General features: G+C 44.0%; 1 protein-coding gene across 1 annotated transcript in view; it reads left to right on the top strand.

The window, feature by feature from the left end:
* Nucleotides 1-2,899: 2,899 nt before the first annotated feature.
* Nucleotides 2,900-20,311, top strand: part of LOC119433828 (putative inactive tyrosine-protein kinase Wsck) — a 43,805-nt gene continuing 26,393 nt past the window's right edge. The window contains exons 1-6 of the mRNA XM_037701090.2: nucleotides 2,900-3,415; nucleotides 7,040-7,117; nucleotides 7,387-7,496; nucleotides 13,302-13,491; nucleotides 17,316-17,412; nucleotides 19,249-19,495. Coding sequence (XP_037557018.1) covers nucleotides 7,075-7,117; nucleotides 7,387-7,496; nucleotides 13,302-13,491; nucleotides 17,316-17,412; nucleotides 19,249-19,495 — 687 coding nt within the window. The 5' untranslated portion in view covers nucleotides 2,900-3,415; nucleotides 7,040-7,074. The remainder of the gene's footprint in view (nucleotides 3,416-7,039; nucleotides 7,118-7,386; nucleotides 7,497-13,301; nucleotides 13,492-17,315; nucleotides 17,413-19,248; nucleotides 19,496-20,311) is intronic.

Here is a 20,311-nt window from a genome sequence, read left to right as displayed (position 1 = left end):
TCTCTCCGTATAGTCTAAGCTTATGTTATGCGAGTGCGTAATGAACATTCATCACTGTTTACCCACTAATTGACGTGAAAGATACGATAGGCGCTGCTGTGCGGCGCGTCAAGTTAACGGACTTCGAAGTCGCGCGGTGCATCACCGCGCAATGCGCCTAAAGGGCTCTGCCGTGTTCAAGTGTGTCGTGGGCATTTATGAAGTGACATTCAGTAACCTTGATGGATGTTATGGACGAAGATGCAGTTCTCGCCGATGGGGATAAGTACGTCAGCAATCGGCCTTTCACGTTATCTTTCGACGGCATTTGGAAATAACGATGAGTCTTGTGGACATCCGCTTTCTTGCATTGTTTTATGTTTTTAGAGAATAATTCCTGTTGGTATAGTAATTTCTATGGTAAGAAATTTTCTTTCTTTTTCTGAGAGACAGATAGTCCCCCCTCGCGATATTCGTGGTCGTGTTATTCACGTGCAAATACGGTAATTACCGTAGAGTCGTACCGTAATGTCGTAGAGTCGTAATGTCCGTCGTACACAGATTCAACATACAGCGCCTTCCGTTTTCTGAATACGGAAAGCACCTGTACATTAACGGTCGAACCATACGATTCAGCATACAGAGTCTTCCGTTTTCTGAACATGTAAGCACTCGTATTTTGTAATACGGTCTCTATTTTTACGGTTGTCCGTTCTACGGAAATGACCGTTTTTTACTTACGGAAAGTGTTCGGTCACAAATTACCAGCAGATTTGCCGTAAAACCAAAGCAATTTTTTTTACAGTGCAACATTACCAAACACAAGGCACCGCAAGCTATGTGTTTAGCATCCTGAACAACTTGATAGTCATATGCTGAAGCCAGAGCTTGCGTCATGAAATTCACTGTGGACGTTCTTCTATATTCCATATGTGCTCAGAAAAATTGATGCCACTCAACCATCCCGTCTAGAACTTCTTACTGTAAGACATGCGACAACTGAAACATCAGTCGGAAATGCTACACGAACATAGGAACAGCAGAAAACATTTCCAATTGACACCTGAACTTTTACAATGCATAACGGTTCACTATACACGCTATCAACGCAGAACCCGAGTTACAAATTTATAAATTTGTAACTCGGGTTCTGCGTTGATTAATTTTTTTTAAATATTACAATCTAAAAAGCAGTGTTTATTTTTCTTCGCGATTCGCTCGCTTAGTATACATACTGATGTGATGTATACCAAAACCTTAGACAACGCTGTGCAATATTATTGTAAAAAAAGTAAACAAAGTTCCACCCAATGTGAAATCTGCTGAAACAGCGGAGCTGTGGTGCTCTTGTGCTTCTCTGTGATCTTCTGTGGGTTTCTGTGATTGTGTTCGTTTTCCGGTGGTTTTCGTGTGATTATGGGTGATGTTTTGACTTTCACTGCTTAACATTCTCTGCTAACTACCGGTCGAGGAAATCTCTTGCGCCGTCGGTCAAAGGGACCTCTCGGAGATTGCGGCTTTGTTCTGCCTCTTGCTGGGACAAATCAGGGTTCGCTTTCCTTCAAGTACGCTTGACTTGCGTTTCTTTCTTGCGTAGCTCCGGATTAACAAGATCTGAAGTGAAGGCGCGAAAACAACGACGGACAAATAGAGAGCACACACACACAGCGCGCCTTGTGCTCTCTCTTCGTCCGTCGTCGTTTTCGCGTCTTCACTTCAGATCATGCTTAACCAACACGCCCAACTATGCATCCGGATTAGCTTCCCGCCGCTGCCGTTTCGCTGCCGATTCCAGTGTTCGAAACGTAGAATTCACCCTGCGACGGCGCTGCTGCCCTTGTGCACCGCAGCGCCCCTAGCGCTCTCCATGCAAACCAGAGCTACGGACGGACGACGAGGGACAAGGCTCAGCCCTAAGGTGCTTCGCCCCTAAAACACTGGTTATAAAGCGGACACGAAGTGACTAGGGGGAGCGCAACCCCGTGTTACTCCTCCGTGTCATTGCGCTCTCCCGTGTCACTTGGTGTCCGCTTTATAGCCAGTGTTTGTTTCGCCCCTGTTGCGTTCTACAGTACTTAGCGCAAGAAAAATAAATACACATCAACTAGCCCAATTCATCGCTCTTCTCAATAAACACGACGAACATACTTCTGTGCTCTGCAACGGCCGCTCGGGCGTCTTGCCTCTAGCAAGATGGCGGCGACCGGCTTCACTTTCGAAATACCACATCACTCCAGAAGCAGACCTCACCGCCCTCAATCTTGCAGCATGGCCTCTGAGACTGAGGCCATATTCGCAAAACATCAGCTAGTTTCGGTTTCGTTTACTTGCGGCTTCCTTGCGTTTTTTAGCTTCATAATGCTCTCTCCGAGAGGTCGGGGCACCGGCTTTAGTCGATGACCAAGCATTTCAGCTGTACGATCATTTTTTTTTCTTTTTTTTTTCCTGGCATAATCATCAAATTGGCCGTGCAAGTCATAGCAGCAACGCCAAGTGAAAAAGGCGAAAGTCATGAAGTTGGGGAAGCATAGGTGGAAGTACACAAAGAGCACTGAAATTTGTTACATGCGAACACTGCGTTATATGCGCAGACCCCATGATGAAAACCGGCTGAAGTGTGAGTCGCGCAAATCCTTTTTTTTGGTCGCATTGACGCAAACAGCTCTTACCTAATTGGAAAGCGCAGTCAAAATAATCTGCAACAAAAAGAAGCTACGCTTGATGAGTTTTGCACTATTATCACAGAACACCCATGCCAACGCGTGAACGTGCAAGTGCCGCGAGCTTCGCCAGTGTTTATATACACTTGGCACACGTGTTGACGTTTTATGTAGGCGCGTTCACAAATTCACTTCTACGGCTTACGCAGAAGACGGCGCAGAGAGTTGGCCCGAAAAAAAAAAAAAAAAAATCATCCACTTTGGACGAGGTTCAAACTTTCGGCCTTTCGTGGTGTACAGACGCGCTGGCAGCTCGCTTCCGGTGCCCTTCGCTTGAAATATCTGGCGTGTACAACGTACCTGTCCGCTCCTCTCCGTCCTGTTTGCATGAGAGGCGTTTCACGCCTGTCTGACCGGTTTTGTTTCTGATTTTATGAACAGGCGCGTAACACACGGCGGAGTAGGACGCCACCCATGCAACATGGCGGCGAAACCAAGCCGTTTTCAAAGCGCTGCAAGTTTCATCTGAGCCGTGTGCGATGAAGAACGAGACCATGTGAAATCCGCCCGCACGTGCCGTTACCTGATCCCTCCGAGGTTTCGCCCGCCAGTTCGTGAGCGTCGCCTGTCGTTTCAAAACCCAGCGCGCCGTAAGGAAAGTCTCTCCGTTCTTTTGTTTCGCTCGTGACTGCGAGCGAGTGTGTGCCGCTCAAGGATTGCTTGCGCTGTCACTGTCTTGTCAACGACCTATGGATTGCTGGTCTCACTGATTTTTCGTAAGTACTGCTCCTACACCTGTACGTTTTGCCCTGTGTTGCACGGTCGCACAGATTCCAAGGATTCCAGCAGGTTGCTGTCATCGACGAGGCTGTCGTAGCTCGATCGCTCGGTCTCACTCCGCGAGAATTTCGGCTGCTAGCCGATGTGGCCGTTAGCTGTTGACAGGAGGCCGAAGAGGTTATCGCCTTTCTTATCCGGATAATTTTCCGGATCAACTTACGAAACGTCTGTTGACTGATGCCGGATGTTGTTCCGCTTCACAGCATGCAGGTAGATTTGATAAGTGTTTGCGGCTGATCGCGACTATAAAGATCGTGCCTTTTCGCAAATAGTCAAGAAATGCTAATTAAAAAGAACTATCTGGCCGTAGCCGCTTTTTCTTCAGACAACTGTATAAGTGGAGAAAGCGAAATTGCTGGCCCGTGTCCAGACGCGCACGTGAAGCGACGCGTGCACGAGCGTAGTCACGCTAACTCGTTAACTGGATTCTAAACAATTAAGTTATTTCTTTGTACTGCTTTCTTTTTAATGTTAGCAGTACGCGTTAACTTCAGAGTTAACGCAGGTGATGTTGAGCCTTGTAATGTGGTTGATCACACAACGTTGAGCGCTCGAGCAGATGGAATCGGTTTCTGACGGCAGCGCATGCAAGCGTAGCTCATAAGCATAACAACTTGCGGCACCGACCGCCCAACCATTCCGCGATCGTGACTCGCAAGGAAGTGTTACAGGTTCCCCTATTGATTCACTCCTTATAGCGTGTCATGGCACTTCGTCGATCGCTGACACGTACATCGTGACGCCAGACCTGGCTTGGTGTTGCCCGGATTGCAACCCGGAACGAGCACAATTAATTTTACTTGGTTCTGTGACATTGCTCGATCGCGGTCAATACAAAACCAAGCGTGCATGTTTGGCAAACATGAAGGTATGCAGAAATGTCGGGTGTGGAAGACACGCCCTAATCGCGATGCTTGACACAGGTGCAACAAGTTTGGGCCACTGAAATTGTCACCTTGTTTCCCAATTTCTTGTAGTGTTTACATTTACTCCTAGAGTGTAGCAAGTTTGAGTATGATTTATTAGTAGTGCAGATCAGTAAGTAAATCATTCCACTAGGTAACACCAAGAGAGTGTTAAATTGTACTCGAAACAAAGATGAAAACACACAAACAAAAAATGCTGCATGCGAACAATTAAAGCAAAAATGGGGATGACATTACTAAGAATCAGAAGGCTATGTATACATTCACTGAAAATTACAAGGACAAAAATCATTTCAGCTGAGACCAACATCTTGCAGCAGATGATTCAACTGCATTGACTGCATGGAGTTGTGTTCACAAGTTCTGATAATGCTTCTGATCATACCCTATGCACGATGCAGTTTCACAAACAATACTAAAGAAAAGACAGATTTTCCACATTCCCCGGCATGTTGCAATGGCTGCCACTAACCATTTTCAGCTCGCCCAATCTTCACTCTTCTGTTGCACTGTAGACTAGTATGGCTTACTTTACTTCATGTTTACTAATGGTACGTTCGACTGGTTCCTACCACGCTCCAACCCTGTTTGCTGCAATGCAGAGCCCTGTCGAGATTAGAGTTGGAGAAAGTGTGCCCCAGCCAAACGTTGCCATGTGATCGAGATTCTGTTAGGTCTCAGTTGCGCTCCCAGCTCAAAGGCTCAGCGCCTCCGAGCTGGAGCACAGCGCTCAGAATGAACCAGGCGAATGTGTTCAGAGCGCTCAATTTTCTCAAGCTTCGTGAGAGCGCTCTAGAGGGCTCAAAAGTGACTAGTCTAATATAGCATAACATGTTCTTGTTTTTTTTACCTCATGATCCAGCACTTAACTTGAAAGGTACGTGTCCATGAGCTCTGGGGCCAACTCCTCTTTTATTGGTGTATATGGCCAATACACGTACGTTCTGCAGCATTTCCTCTAATGACAATGAAGGCTGCATTAAGTAATAAATAACTTTAAATTGAAATTTGAGCAGGACATAACCATTCAGAATGGTAGACCCAAAACTGCCAAAGCTCGAGTGATGCCACAGTAATGAACACAACGTGAACGAAGCTGCAAGTGCAGAGACACATCCTAAACAATTTCTGCCAGTTTAGCCCGCGAGCTTCCCATTTTTCTACATTTAGAATTTTAAAAAAGTATTTAGATCTAACGCACATATTGAAATCTATGTGAAGCGAAGCTTTAGTGAAGCAGTTAACTAAATGCTTTACAACAATGGCAATGCGTACAATTTTGGTTGCTTTCATGCTATGCAATGTGTAATCGCAAGGTATGTTTACGTTTATCCGCCACTAAGGTTACAACTTTATGTTTTTGCACTACGCCGCTCACAAGCTAAGCCGAAACCAACTCCATGTCAGGCAGATGCACAGTGCGAGACATGTACACATTATCACAAGGACGAAGGAGATGTATGATGCTTTTCAGGGGAAGAATGGTGATGACAGGTATCGTATGCGCAGAAAAGGATGGCACGTATCAAGCAACATTTAGGGATTCTGTACCTCTTGTGTCACAGTGGGGCACAACCATTCTGGAGGACTGGCCAGCAGGTACACACCCAATGGCACATACTCAATGGTTAAATCAAACAAGATAAACTCAATCAACAGATTCGTTAAATGTAATTTCACCATTCCATTAACAGACCGGCATGCTTTAGAGATGCCGGTGGGCCGACATTATATGCAGATTTTGTGTAGGAAGTAATTTTTTTGTTGCGCAGAACAGAGGTATACATACTTGGTCAGCATACAAGAGTTATATCAGCCCCTTCGCTGATACATTTATTCACTGCACATGCAGCCTTTCTTTCGTGTGTTCGTGTGTGTGTGGTATGGGAGGGGGGGGCAAGCTTCACTTTAAAAGTAATTAAAGAATTTTAGCCTGTCACATGTACTCTGCCTAAAAGTACACCGCTGTTCCCACAGACAGCGCAAGGTGCACTATACTTACCTTGTGAAACTTTACACAGCTGGCCTGCAGGGGTAACTGTTAAGTGGTTGTGCATACTTTTCCATTGTACCCCCCACCTTGATAAGACCTTAAACCATTCTTCTAGCATTGCAGATCTGTTAGCTTTTTTTTTTTTAATGTCTGAATTGTGTGCAACTTAATGCATATGGTGATGGAGACAGTACACTATTGCTGCCTCTGCTTGCACTTTTAGAGGTAGAGACATTGGTGGAAGGCCCGACAAGCATTTCAGACTTTGTATTGTATCTAGAAAACCTGTGGTCCTGATGGTCTCCAAGTTAGGTTACGTTGGTGTTACATACACTAATCCTGAATGACCCTAAAGTTTGGACTAGTCGGTGTGGTGTTTACTGTGTGACTAGTGAACAAGGTTAGTTCTCCTAACCTGATACTGCATATGTTTGTGCCATCAAGTTCCTTGAAACCTTTAACACATATTCCATTTATTATTTTTTTTACTCCGATTCTTTGTTCTAAAATTGACCCTGTCATGAGCTCATCTTATTGGGCTCATAAGGTGTGGAAACATGAATAAAACCACACCCAAAGCTATAAGCAGGGGAACCTGCAAGACCTTAGAAATGCTTAACTTGGCATTTTCACATGCGCAGCCCTCGTTCCTGGTTGCTTGGAGAGGTAGGCTGGCATGGAGCGACGTTGGCTTTGGCTTTTTCTCACATGGCTTCCAGGTGAGTACCGACCTCCAGTATTCTCCTACACAGTTCTGGGCCGCGATTTTGTAGCGATGCCTTTTCCCAATACCAAGGCCTTTCGGCGCTTCTCCCAAAAGTGGCTGAAGTTTTAACATTTTCTCTCAAATGCAACAAATTTTGTTCAGATTGATTGAGCAGTTCCTCAAAGAGAGCATTTATGCATTTCACATGAATTTTTATTGGCAAGTCAGTGTAATTCCTGAACCAGAGCTTCCTCTTAAGCCTTGTCTCTGTGCACCATGCAGCCTGCAACTCTCTCAGAGGACCTCGAATCGTCTCATTGGAGAACTCAACAGAGACCACGCTAGATATCAAGTGGACCCCAGTAGCCTCAACAAATGTCAACCTCTATACGGTGAGCATTCTTGTCATGTGTCAAAACCAGTGCCGTCAGAATGTTTTTATTTTTTTTTCACTGGAAGAGGGGGGGGGGTACGCTTCCAAAACATCATCATCATCATCATTTATTCTCCTTGAGTGCCCAACATTTAATACACAAGCACAATCAACACACAGACATAAAGGCAATATTATAACCAAACTACAATTTGGTTTACGAACTGCAGCAAATAATTAGAAACGTAGTGGCTGAGCTGTATGTTTTATGCGACGTTTTAACGCAAAAGCGTTAAGGGCCCCGTGTCACAGAAAATTCGGCACCAGCATCCGCGGCCGAGAAAATCATCCCCAACCACGCAGGCCCTCCGAATATATTTAGGTATATGTTGTAGTCTCCGGTTCTCTCAAGCCACCTTTGTGCGTAAGGCTTAGGCTTGACAGCCAACTCCATTGTGCTTGCCTTGTACAGCCAAGCTTCGGCGGTACCAGGACAAGCAGAAACACGATAGAATAACAAGCACAACAACGTTTATTGCTCCAGGGGATTCGCGTGGAAGCAGGCTAGATTTGACTGCGACGTCTGATGTGGGAATTACGAAGGTTTGGTGGAGTTTGCGGACTCAAGCGCAAGACGGATTTACGCAGCGGGCACTCCTTGGGTACATCTAGCATGCCAGCTCAAGGCGAGGATGCTTCGGGCTCATCGGCCCCCACGCTAACCGTCATTCTGGCACAACCGTACGACCCTGGTACCTTTTCTGACAACACGGATGTTGAAGATTGGCTTCAACTTTAGGAGCGGGTGAGCACAAGCAACCACCAGACCGCCATGCTGGCTAATTTGATACTTTATCTCACGGGGAACGGCACGCGTCTGGTTTCAGACCCACGAGGAGGAACTTACCACCTAGGACATTTGTAAACAGAAGCTCACGGATTTGTTTGGCAAGCCTGTTGGACGTCAGCGCGCCGCTCAAAAAGACCTCGCTTCGCATGTCCAGACGTGCACCGAGTCTTACCTCAACTACATCCAGGACGTGCTCACTCTGTGCCGCAAAGTGGATCCGAGAATGTCCGAAGCTGATAAAGTCGCACATGTCATTAAAGGCATAGCAGATGATGCCTTTCACCTCCTTGTGTTTAAGAATTCTTCTACTGTACAAGCCATCATTACCAAATGCCGGCGGTTTGAAGAAGCCAAGAGCCGCCGCATTGCCCACTCATTACCCCGCACCTCCACCAAAAATGTTACGGTGAAAAGAAATATATTTACACTGTATTTACAAGAATGGCAGTGGCTGACAAGATCATAGTTAGCTCACGAAGTCCAGAGCGTCGTCTTCTTCAAGTCATCTCAAAACGTCTTCTTCATTGCTCTGTCACAATATTTTCCCGCGTCCTTACGCGCGCCATGGAAGTGAGGAGAGCAGACGCCTTTTCCCCTATTACCCGTGCGGGTAGCCAAACGGCTTTTCGTGCGGTGGCGCGACCCTCTTGGAAACTGGTTGCAAACGCAGCGGTGACGTGGACGCGGAGCCCCGCGCTCATTGGACTGAGCCAAGAACAGGGCGGGGCAGGTCAAGATGCGGGTTATAGTGCCACACCATTCTATCACTAATGTTGCTCATAGCTTGTCTTACATTCTTGACAAAGCTATTCCTCGGGATTTTGAGAATGACAACCCACAAACAAATGTCCTGAAACAAAACACCCACAGTGCATGCCTTTTATGTTAAATCTTCTCAGACTGAAATATTAAAAGTCCGAAACAAAAACGGAAACCTGAAAATGATTCAACTTTTTTGGAGCGGTTGTGCCATTATCTCCGGGATCGCCCCATGCAAGAGGCCAGCGTTTCCACCAGAAAGCTCACCTTCGTGCATAGAGTTCGCCTCCAGCATTTCCCGGTAACCATTACGGTTGCATAAGCTGCAGTTGTCGGGAAGCGTGAGAAGCAGTCAGGGATCTTTGAATGCTATCGCGTTCCACTCTTAAAAGCGGAGCTTAAGCGTCCTCCAATTTTTGTCAAGTTTTTGTTACCGATATTCAACAGATTTCGCCAGACTGTCCTTATATACATTCATCACTTGATGCGATTCCATTTACCCACGGTAAACGAGGTTGGCAAAGCGATTAAACATAAGAGAGCTGGCATTGAGAAATATATAAATCAATGACATGGTATACCTGTCGTTCAGGTAGCATTGGGAGCGACAGCAAAGTGCGCATGCAAGAACACACATGCATGGATATAAGTTAACCACACGCATCTAACGATTGGAACCACCTACCTCACAACAGTGTTTCCATTTCTGTTCTATCTCTATTTCGCCATTCTCTATCTGCGCACCTACATTGTGATAACCCTGCTTAGTCATCTCATGTATCTCTCCTCCCTACTCCTTTCTTTTCCTTTTTACGTGTGCCGTGATGCCTGCAGTTTCTATTGCTTTTTTCATCTTTCCCTTTTTCTTTTTATTGCATTTTTCTCTTTTTCCGAAATTTCTTCTTCGTTAATATTGTGCCGCTGATATTGTATAAAATGCTGTGTTTATATCTGTTCAGTTCAGTTACTTTTATTTTAGTTCTATTCTGTTATATTTAATTTCACACTTACAATTTGTCGCTAATAGTGTATAATGCTGCACGTTTCATTCCGTTCTTTTCTTTGCTTATATAGGTCACCCCCTTTCCTCTGCAATACCTCGGCGATTGAGGGCATCTAAAATAAATAAATAAATGAAGTGTGGAAAAGAGGAAAGTAAACTAGTCCAACACATTTTCACTTGTTCGCTCTTCGGCACCGTGATCTACTTCTGCAGCAAGCAATTACATATTCCAAGCTACAGCCAAAACATGGATTATTATGACACATCAGAAAATAAGTACTATAAATTTAAACCTGCGTGAGATACTGCTAGCCAGGAGGAACAAACAACCATAAGCCATAAACGTGTCCACGAATATTACGATATGCACATATGCATCGCAGACTCACCATTATAAAATAATGTATATGGGTATGACAATGAGAAAATAAGGTTAATGTAATCACAAACATAATTTACACATCGTAAACATACTTTCCAAACACAGAACCCAGCACCTCCACCACTTGCGAGACAGCTATTAAACCTCGACGGTTTATTTAGCAGGCCGCGCGCTGGAGCGAATGACGCTCGCCATGATGATGAATATATACGGATGAAGAAGATGAAGAGGTAATATAATGCTACAATATTAATGAATGCTATAACAATACCATAGTGGCTAGTTAGCACGTATTCATACTGAAATAGTACGAAGAAGACACGGACAAATCGAGTAAACCGAAAAGAACAGCGCTCGTTCCATCCAGTTTACTCGCTTAGTCCGTGTCTACTTGGCAATGTATCAATATGAACTATACAGTGTAATCAATCTGGGATCCAAATGTATATTCCTAAGTGATGTTTGAAATGGTACAAAGTCGCACAAACACATTTATGCGCTCTTGCATCTCATTGTCACACTGTGGCAAATGTGGACTTCCTTTCCGCGTTTCTTACAACAAACGTTTCAATTACGGAGTCTAAGCTCAAAGTGGCGGTTACATCGCCATGTACATGCAAAAGGAGCAGATGCGTCAATCTTTCCTGCTACATTGTCGTTCGAAAGCAAGTCTTCATACGACACAGAGCACTGAAGGATCGTTTGGATGTTGCCGACGACACGGGGACCTTAAGAATTAGAAGCACAAGGTTGCAACACTTCCTCAAAAATTAGCTTAACGTTTGGAGCTTGATCCTTCAGCAATTCGTGAACATCTTGAATGGTGTCACACTTGCTGCTTCCGACTGACGGCAGCATCAGCAATTGTGCGATAAGCCTGGAGATGTCGAAGTTGGAGGAGTAGAGCTCCAGTTCCTCCTCCAAGACTGCGGCACAGATAAGAGATATTTTGTGTGCGACTACAGAAATTTTCTGTAGAAGTGTTTGTAATTTCGCCCTTCGACTGGAGAAGCCATGCTCCCTCGCTTGGAGATGAGGGGGAGCCGTCGCTCCCCCCCGCTCCCCCTGTTTCAACGCCCCTGGGCAAAACAGCTCTACTGAGATGTCGCAGAAAGGCAAATGATGTGAATTCCCTCATTTCCCTATTTCATGTGCATTCTTCCCATAGAACAGTTGCACTACTTAGGAAGTGCTTCCTATTTTTCCAACCCTTTAAACATAGTTGCTGTTTGAGGTGTAAGGTGACTATTATTTTTTCTTTATTGGGGTAAGGAACCACTAACAGCATAAAACAGTAAAACCTCATTAATACATAGTTTGTGGGTAACGTGGATAAGGTATGCACTAAGTGTACTAATTGTTGGTGTCGAAAAACAGCGCTTAAAAACACAGACAGAAGGAAGAACACAGGATGAACGCTGACTGCCAACGATTGCTTTATTGTGCATGCACAAATATATAGCTTGAAATGGAAGGGTGAAAGGGAGACAAAAGAAGAAAAAAGAGGAGGGGGGGAGTGGTTTAGATGCCAGTCGTGCTTGGGTCTGAAGGTAAAACTAACAATCATATAATGATTAGTCAAGTAAATATCTGTATTCCTTGTCGGTGAGAACGAGTGAAGGGGAGCCGACGCATAACGGGCCTATGCGCATCATCGTCAAGGTTTCAAAAATTTCCCGTGCTCAACTGTCTCGATAACGGCGCAGTACCTTAGTATCATCAAGCACCGGCCTGCACCCGCACTTGGCGCAGTGGATGGCGAGTACTAATTGTACTATTAACGATGTACTAATTAGCCAACAATGGCAGATGAGCGGCTATAGACTTACCGGCCCCCCCAAAAAATATAAATTCTCACTCAAACACAAATGCAGACAATTTTCATTTGCAAGCAGACAGCAAGAAATCTGTGATTTTCACTTGCTGCCATGCCGGCCCTTACAGCGACAATGGCATCTTAAACTCGGAAGGCCGTGAGCCAGTTTCTCCATCTGTCCCCACTTCTCTGCGAATGCCCTCATCACGGTCAGTCAACGTACTATCCGCGTCGGATAAGGAAGGGCCATCATCCACGTCGTCATCCGTGACGACGACGTGGAAGTGCTAGAAGCTATGGGAGCAGGAAACACATCATGGCTACCATGTTTTGACGTCACTATCAGTGGTGACTGCAGTCGGGGAAAGGTTCATGCGCTGCAATTTCACTATCCATGGCCTGTGCGCATACTGAAAAAATGACGTAAATACTACACATTAGCCGTTAGGCATGCGGCTTAAGCGGTCTGCCAATACATTATGTTCAGTGGCAACAGGATGGGGGATTCATCGCAACTATATTTAAACCGGAATTACTTATTAAGCAGGTACGTAATAACAAGACTTGACTGTAGTGCCTTCAGCACTGGGCGCAGCATGACAGTTGAGCTGGTGGTGAAAAACAGTGAGAAATTCAAAACATAAACAAGACACAATAGCGCTGGCAATACAGTGCCAATAATGGCGAATAATATGCCAGCCTAGTGTTAAAAAGCGATGGGACTTGAGCCACTTTTTACTAAGGTAAATAAAAAGGTGTTCTTTTAGTGCTTTTATAAAGGTTTAGTCGTTTTTAATGCCTTTTGTTTAACAGTGAGCTGCAGAGACTAGTGGAAATGTAACGGAACTATACTTCACAATTGTGCAGGCGAGGATCGACTGTTTTGGATCATCTTGCCTGCGATACTCAAATTTTATGGCTGGGCAGTGTATTACGGTGTGAAATAACCTAAACATCAGTGTGATTTTCCCATTTTCGGCAACTTGTTTTATTGGAGAGATGTTGCGATTGCAGGTTCGTGCCAGCCCAATTCAAACGTATGGCCCCCTGTTGGGTCCAAGCCAGGAGTGGAAGTACACAAGTGCTCGACAAGCGGGCCTCTTGGGCCTGAACCCCGGCACCCTGTACAACGTGAGCGTGTGGGCCGACACGGCTGACGGCCCCAGTGAGACCACTTCGATAGTGGTTTGGACGGAAGTCGGAGGTTTGGCTGCTTTCTTTTTCTTTACTAGGTTACCCATTATGGGCTGTTGTACCTTCGATTTGAAAATGTCATTGTTGTTTAAATGTAGAAAAAAATGGGAAGGTCGGACACTTTACGGCCGGCTATCCCAAAATCCCAAATACACTACTCTGGCAAAAGTAATGTAGAAAAAGAAAGCAGTAAAAAATGTCTCAACGTGTACTACTACACAGATAAGCATGAGTCACAGGCACTGAAATAGTGTCACTATACAGGCCTCGGCTCAGGAAGCATTGCCCTGTAGTAACTGAGACAGTCATGCATCACACAAGAGGGGAGAATGAGAGCACAAGTCCTTCCAAGTATACATATATAGGTATACTTGCGTAATACACTTGCATAATAAACCCTTCTAACATACGTAAATTAGAAAAGCTAACCTATATTTGTCCGCAACTAGAATTTGCTTCATCCATATGGTTACTATATCAGGATTACCTTATCAGCATGTTAGAAGCTGTTCAGAATAGAGCAGCTAGATTAATCTCGCTAAGTACGACCATCCTTCGAGCATTATCCGAATAAAAAAAGACATTTCACTTCAGTCATTAGAAACTCGCCGCATAATCACTCTTCTGTGTCTGTTTCATAGGTACATTTATATCAATAAATGTCACCATCTGCAAATTCATGCACCTGTGTGCACGTCACAACGTCTTCACAACACTGTGCATGCATGGTCAAACGCAGGCATTTAACTCATCATCACTGGCTTGCGCCATTGCACATTAGAACAATTTTCCAGACCACATCGCATCCATGTCAAACCGCAAAACATTTCATGATAACCTAAATACGCACTTTGATAACACTGTTATTTTGTAACCATTGTTTCGCAAACTTTTTTTATGGTAACTTTTTTTTTCTGTTGAAACTGTTACCCCCCTTACTCAATGCCCTTCATTGGGCCTGTAAGGTATTATGAATAAATAAACAAATAAAATATGCACCATCCACATTTCCACATGACCCTGACTGCGAGGGACATGGCTGTTATTTCAATATGAAAGAAGAACAAGCCTCAACATCAATACGTCATTACACTTGGTAGCTTCACAAGGTTCACTAAAATTAACCTTTTGATACATTAAGGGAACTTATATTCTTTTCACAAAAAGTTGTACCATAATGGTTTATTAAGTTACGTGATATGCTTAATGACATGGTTAAAACACACAAATATGACTGCAAATAGTGTGGAAAAACTAATTCAGTAAAAGTGATGATAATGGTAGAACGTCTACATAGCCATCTACATTGAAAAAAAAAAGAAAAACACTGTTTCTTTGTGTGCAATAAGTCATTCAAAAAGTGGCAAAATATCCATGACGAACTGGTTAAGTCATAAGTCAAATAGTGGCTATTGCTCATGGTGAACTCAGGTTGACAAGATTCTTTAAAGGCTTCAAACGCAAGACAAGATTATCATGCACGTAGTGTCATCACTGGCATTTTCTGCTGTATATTTGCGTCAAATGAACACCTAAACTAAGTTTCAGAACATCTGAGAGTAGATAAGGAAACCACAAAAGGTCAGTGACTTTGCTAATCTGTCACTTTTTGGAGGAGGAGAGTTGGAAAGCTTGTGTGTTTGGCACGTTTGGTGGTAGGCAGATATATGCTTCACCAGAAACCCAATGAGTACACATACGACGAGAATAGATTCCCAAACATTTTGCAAAAATTGCTTCATCTCCAGCACATGACCAATATGGCTGACAGCAAAGGAAAGGCAGGCCACGAACACTCAAACGACTTAGTTATGTCACTTGTTTAAGAGAAACTGAATGTAGAGTATGATTTTAATACTGAAGGATTTGTGCATTGTCAATATTTTTGTATGGCCTACAATTCACATTGCTCATGATAATCAAGTGACATCAGCAATGACTGTTTCTAAATGTTATAAAGATATGAAATTTGATACATAATGATAATGTGCATGTTATTATGCATTAATGTTATATAATGCATGTTATTATGCATGATAACAATGCATGCCAATGTTATAGCTGTAGTGGACATCATAACTTGTGTTGATAAGCACATTAGAAATTAATTTTCAATGAACATTTATATATTACTTAACATCACATTCCAATAACGTGTTGTCCAAAACCCGACGTCTATGATGCGTTTCCCAGCTCCCAATATCACCTCCACCTCATTCAACCAGCAGAAGCATAGCCTTTAAGATCCACATTTATAATCCAGAGGGCGCCAACCTATGAGGCATGGATTTGAACACCACCTATTATGGAATTGAAGATAGTCGAAGTTAGTCTGTGTCCAAAATGTGTTCATTTATCTTTAGTAGGAAGTCATTTCACCACAAATTTAGGGATGTACAATCAAAACTCACTATAACGAAGTCACATCAGACACGAATAGATCGTTATATCCAATAGTCATTATAGGCATCACAAAGCTATATCCACTTAAACATCGATTTAATGAACTTCAATATATATTGTTAAAGTTTTTGTCCACAGAATGCTATGTGTTTTGAACCTCAGCATAACGAGGTGTGTTTATACATGCTTTCAAGATAACAAAAATGCACTGCCGCCATGAACGGAAACCGAGGCAATAAATGAAACTGTCGCGACGTAGATAGTCAGTCATATGGTTGAATTACATGCAGCTGCTTGCGAACACACACTTAAACTCAAGCGCCGCGCAACAGAGAGGGGCTGCCGAAGCGGAGCAGTAAGACTTTCTCAACATCATGTTCAGCATTAAGTCCTAGTACAATAAGATCCTATCACGCTGTCAGTGCGGAAGGGAAAGTGTGCGAGGATGAGCCGAGAAGGATGGTAAATTGATGCGCGCCGAGCGTGCGGTAACATGATCAAGCGTGTTCTAGTGGCAGAGGGGGAGTGGGAGGCAGGTGAGATGTGCGTCTCCTCCCTAGCCCGGCCATAAACTGCGCATGGTTGTCAGCGGGGCCAGGTGCATATGCAGCTCGCACGCCATATCTATCTGTCTTCCTGCGCGTTTGGTGCTGGAGGTCGCATGATCTCGAGTTTCGGAGACCAATTGAAGTGAGAGGGCAGACGAAGCATTCGCTCTCCTCTCCCTATGCTTTTCATGAAAGCGTCATCCCCCTGCAGGTGACACTATCAGCCACGGAGGCAGAGTGTGCACAAATGTTTCGCAGGCTTTGCTTCAAACCGCCGATGTGCAGATATCGTTGACATAGAATGAAACTGTATCATTGGTCGCCGACATTCAAATTCAACAAAATTACATTTTTTTCTTTTTGAAATAGTTTTTTTTTTTCAATTGCCCAATAATTTGGAAAATTTGAAGGCCCCTTCTGTGGAAAAAAGAGTTATCAGCAACTACTCATTCGCAATAAAAGTCAAACTTCAATACATATAACGAAATTTCAACATGATGAAGTAAAGCGCCATTTTACCAGCTTCGTTATGTCAATATATAACTGTATATTAGAGCTGTTGTTAGTCTTAGTATTTCTAGTTAGTAAATATGGCTTGGGCACTGACTGGCTTCATCAATTTTACAATTGCAATACAATATGCATTAAAGTATAATTATTAACCTACTGCGAATTAAAAACTGTTGTAAACTACTGTGACCTGCTGTTGAACTGTTCTAAGAGTATTGGCCAACAGAAATTGTCATTTTGTCTTGTATCCCCAGTTTTTAGGAACACTTGGAGACTGCCATCATTAAAACACTCTGTATACCCCTTGCAAGTTGTCGTTTTGAGTAAAGCATTACTTCAGAGCACATCTCCCCTTCCACATTATATTCTGCAGAGCCAGACCTGCCACCTACTGTACAAGTTCTGTCACGTAATGGCACTCAAATGGCCGTGCAGCTTTCACCAGGGACAAGTTCCAAAGGTCCAATTACGTAAGTGTGCTACTAACGTGCCCTGCTTTCTAGAGTTGTTGCAACTATATCTCTTCTTATGTGGACTGACCGTCAGCATGCAGCGTAGTAAACAATAGTACCTGTTATTATAAACAGTAATTATTACCAGTTGTTCGCGCAGTTTATGCTGTATATATTTCCTCCTGAATATCTTTCTTTTATTGTACAAGACTGTTTATAATGCTTGCCTGTTTATAATATCTATTCTTGAAGCAGAGCTAGCCTAGAGCTACGTGTACGGTTAGTGATTTGCAAGTTATGTGTACGAATGAAGCGAATAAAGTGAATCGATTTGTTAGGCGAGTATGATGGAACCGAGATCGCAGCTTGATAAGGACGCTCGCATGATGCTCCCCCACCTGTGAGGCACAAGCATTCCCTTCACTCTTGGGCGTCTACTATGGGCGTGAAGGTTGCTCAATTTCTCAGCTCAGGTTGCTCAGATGTTCAGTTTCGCTTTTCTGTGTGAAATGGGCCAGAATTCACCTCTATTAAAAAAAAAAAATTTGCCGCGTCAACTTTTTGGAGAGAGAGAGAGAAACGAGAAGGGAAAGGTAGGGAGGTTAACCAAGGACGTGCTCGGTTGGCTACCCTACGCTTGGGGAGAGGGAAGGGAGAAGAATAGATAAGAAGCGAGAATATAAAAAATAATAAAGAGTCAGTCATTCACAGAGTCAGTCGCAGAGGAAGGTCCACTGTCACAAGTGTTCATACAGTCCAGTCTCCTTCAAGAAGTGAAGAAGCTCGTATGATGTGTTTCAAGTCTTCCATTTGGATCGATTGCACAGCTCTTTTAGTTAGAAATTTAATTAGCCTAGTTTGCATAATTATTTTCCAATTACTACATCGAGTCATTTTATGATGTATGACCTTCTGGTAAAAGCAATCAAGATTGCAGTGAAAATTACATTTGCACCTTTTAATTATTTATGCTTATGGTAAGTGAAATGATAACACAGCCATTTCTTGATGTTTTCGAGAAAAAATTTTGATCCAGTGCAATGATGGAATCTAAATGATGCGACACTTGTTTGGGTTAGCGAGGTAGCAGCAGTAGCTCAGGACATGAGCACAGCCTCATCACCTGTGGCTGTAAGCTGTCAGCAGCACAAGGACAAAGGTGATATGCGATGCCTGTCGAGGGAAAAATGTTGCCGAGAGGTCATGCGCAGAGAAGTACGACACACATCTAAATAAATTAGGGCTTCATACCCCTTGTGTCATAGTGGTACATACTCGTGGGGATTGTGCCAAGAATGGGCAGATACCCAGTGGCATGTACCGACCCACATTGTCCACTAGACCAGACAGCAGCCAGCAACAAGTTGTCTATTCAGCATCATATCCAGTGCCCCACGTCTACTCAGCACAACAAATAGCCAGCACATACTGAGTGGCCCAAGTTGTCTATATACACCGTATAAACTCGCCTAAGGGCCGCACCCCCAACTTGGCAGCCCAAAATTTGGAGAAAAAATTTCCAACAGAGTAACAATAGCGCTCGGTACCCCGATGCCGCGCGCTGACATCGGCGAAATTTCGCGTGCTGCGTACTTCAGCATGCCTCTACTAGATGGCGAGAGCCAGGTTGCGCACAAGTCACCGGCTGGGCCGGCACCATTTTGACCAAAAGGTTCGGTCCGGTGTAAGGGCCACACCTCGTCAAAATTGTGAAAAAAAAAAAGTGCGGCCCTTACACGAGTCCATACGGTATATCTACAAATATATCCAGCGAGGAAATGATGACAAACACTAAACCTCAGGGAAAAGGCAATGGAAGCTTCACTTCTAAAAAGTTTGTGGTCTTCTTTTCAGGGGTTACCGACTCGTTGCATTTGAGCGGAGTAGCCTTATGGCATTCAGCCCAGAGCGGCTGGCAGGGCATCAAGAGGCTGCTGAGGCCGGCACGCCGTTCTACATTGCAGCTGAAGTGGGACCAGAGTGGGAAAATCGAACATTCGTATTCGGCGATGGCCGCTCCTATGGTGGATTTGTCAATGCCCCCCTGTCGCCCAGTGAAGACTACCTTCCAATTGAGGGCGTTGCCAGCACACTCAACGGGGTAAGCACCAGCATCTGCATTAGAGCCCACGCACATTGTTCTGTTTACGGCACTGTGCTTTTCACCCAAAGGAAAATGTAAATGAGACCAACAAATCTTTGCACACATGTTAATTCATTTTGTTTATATTGTTATATATGAAAAGTACAGTGCAGTAAACAACGATGTCATACAAGCTAGCCCTAGTTGAAGCCTCATTAAGCCCATGTACAGAAAACTGTTGCATGGGTTAAATGCTGTTTATTATAAAGAAAAGTTAGTTATGACAGAACTTGTCTACCCCCAAACAAAGAAAATAAAAAAAAACGACCTTGCGAGGTAGTCACTAAGTTTCAAGATCTATGTACTCAGTGATTTTGTGCCAGTACTGCTGCCAGCATCGGCCCACATTTTTGGATTCAGCAAACACATTATGCCCGGCTAAAACATCGCTGTTAAAAATGAGAACTTCATCTGTTTTACTAGTTTCTTTGATAAGATATACAGTCATCTGATAAGATATACAGTCAAGAGAGCGGGGTGGATCAGACAACAAATGGAGATAGCCGATATTCTAGGTGATATTAAGCGGAAAAAGTGGAGCTGGGCAGGCCATGTAATGCGTAGGATGGATAACCGGTGGACCATTAGGGTTAGAGAATGGATACCCATTGAGAAGGGAAGCACAGTCGAGGACGCCAGAAAACTAGGTGGAGTGATGAAGTTAAGAAATTCACAGGCGCAAGTCGGAATCAGCTGGCGCAAGACAGGGGTAATTGGAGATCGCAGGGAGAGGCCTTTGTCCTGCAGTGGACATAAATATAGGCTGATGATGAA

The sequence above is a fragment of the Dermacentor silvarum genome, chromosome 11 (genome assembly GCF_013339745.2).
Source record: "Dermacentor silvarum isolate Dsil-2018 chromosome 11, BIME_Dsil_1.4, whole genome shotgun sequence".
Taxonomy (NCBI): domain Eukaryota; kingdom Metazoa; phylum Arthropoda; class Arachnida; order Ixodida; family Ixodidae; genus Dermacentor; species Dermacentor silvarum.
The sequence above is the reverse complement of the archived record's forward strand: the minus strand, read 5'-3'. Positions and strand labels throughout refer to the sequence as shown.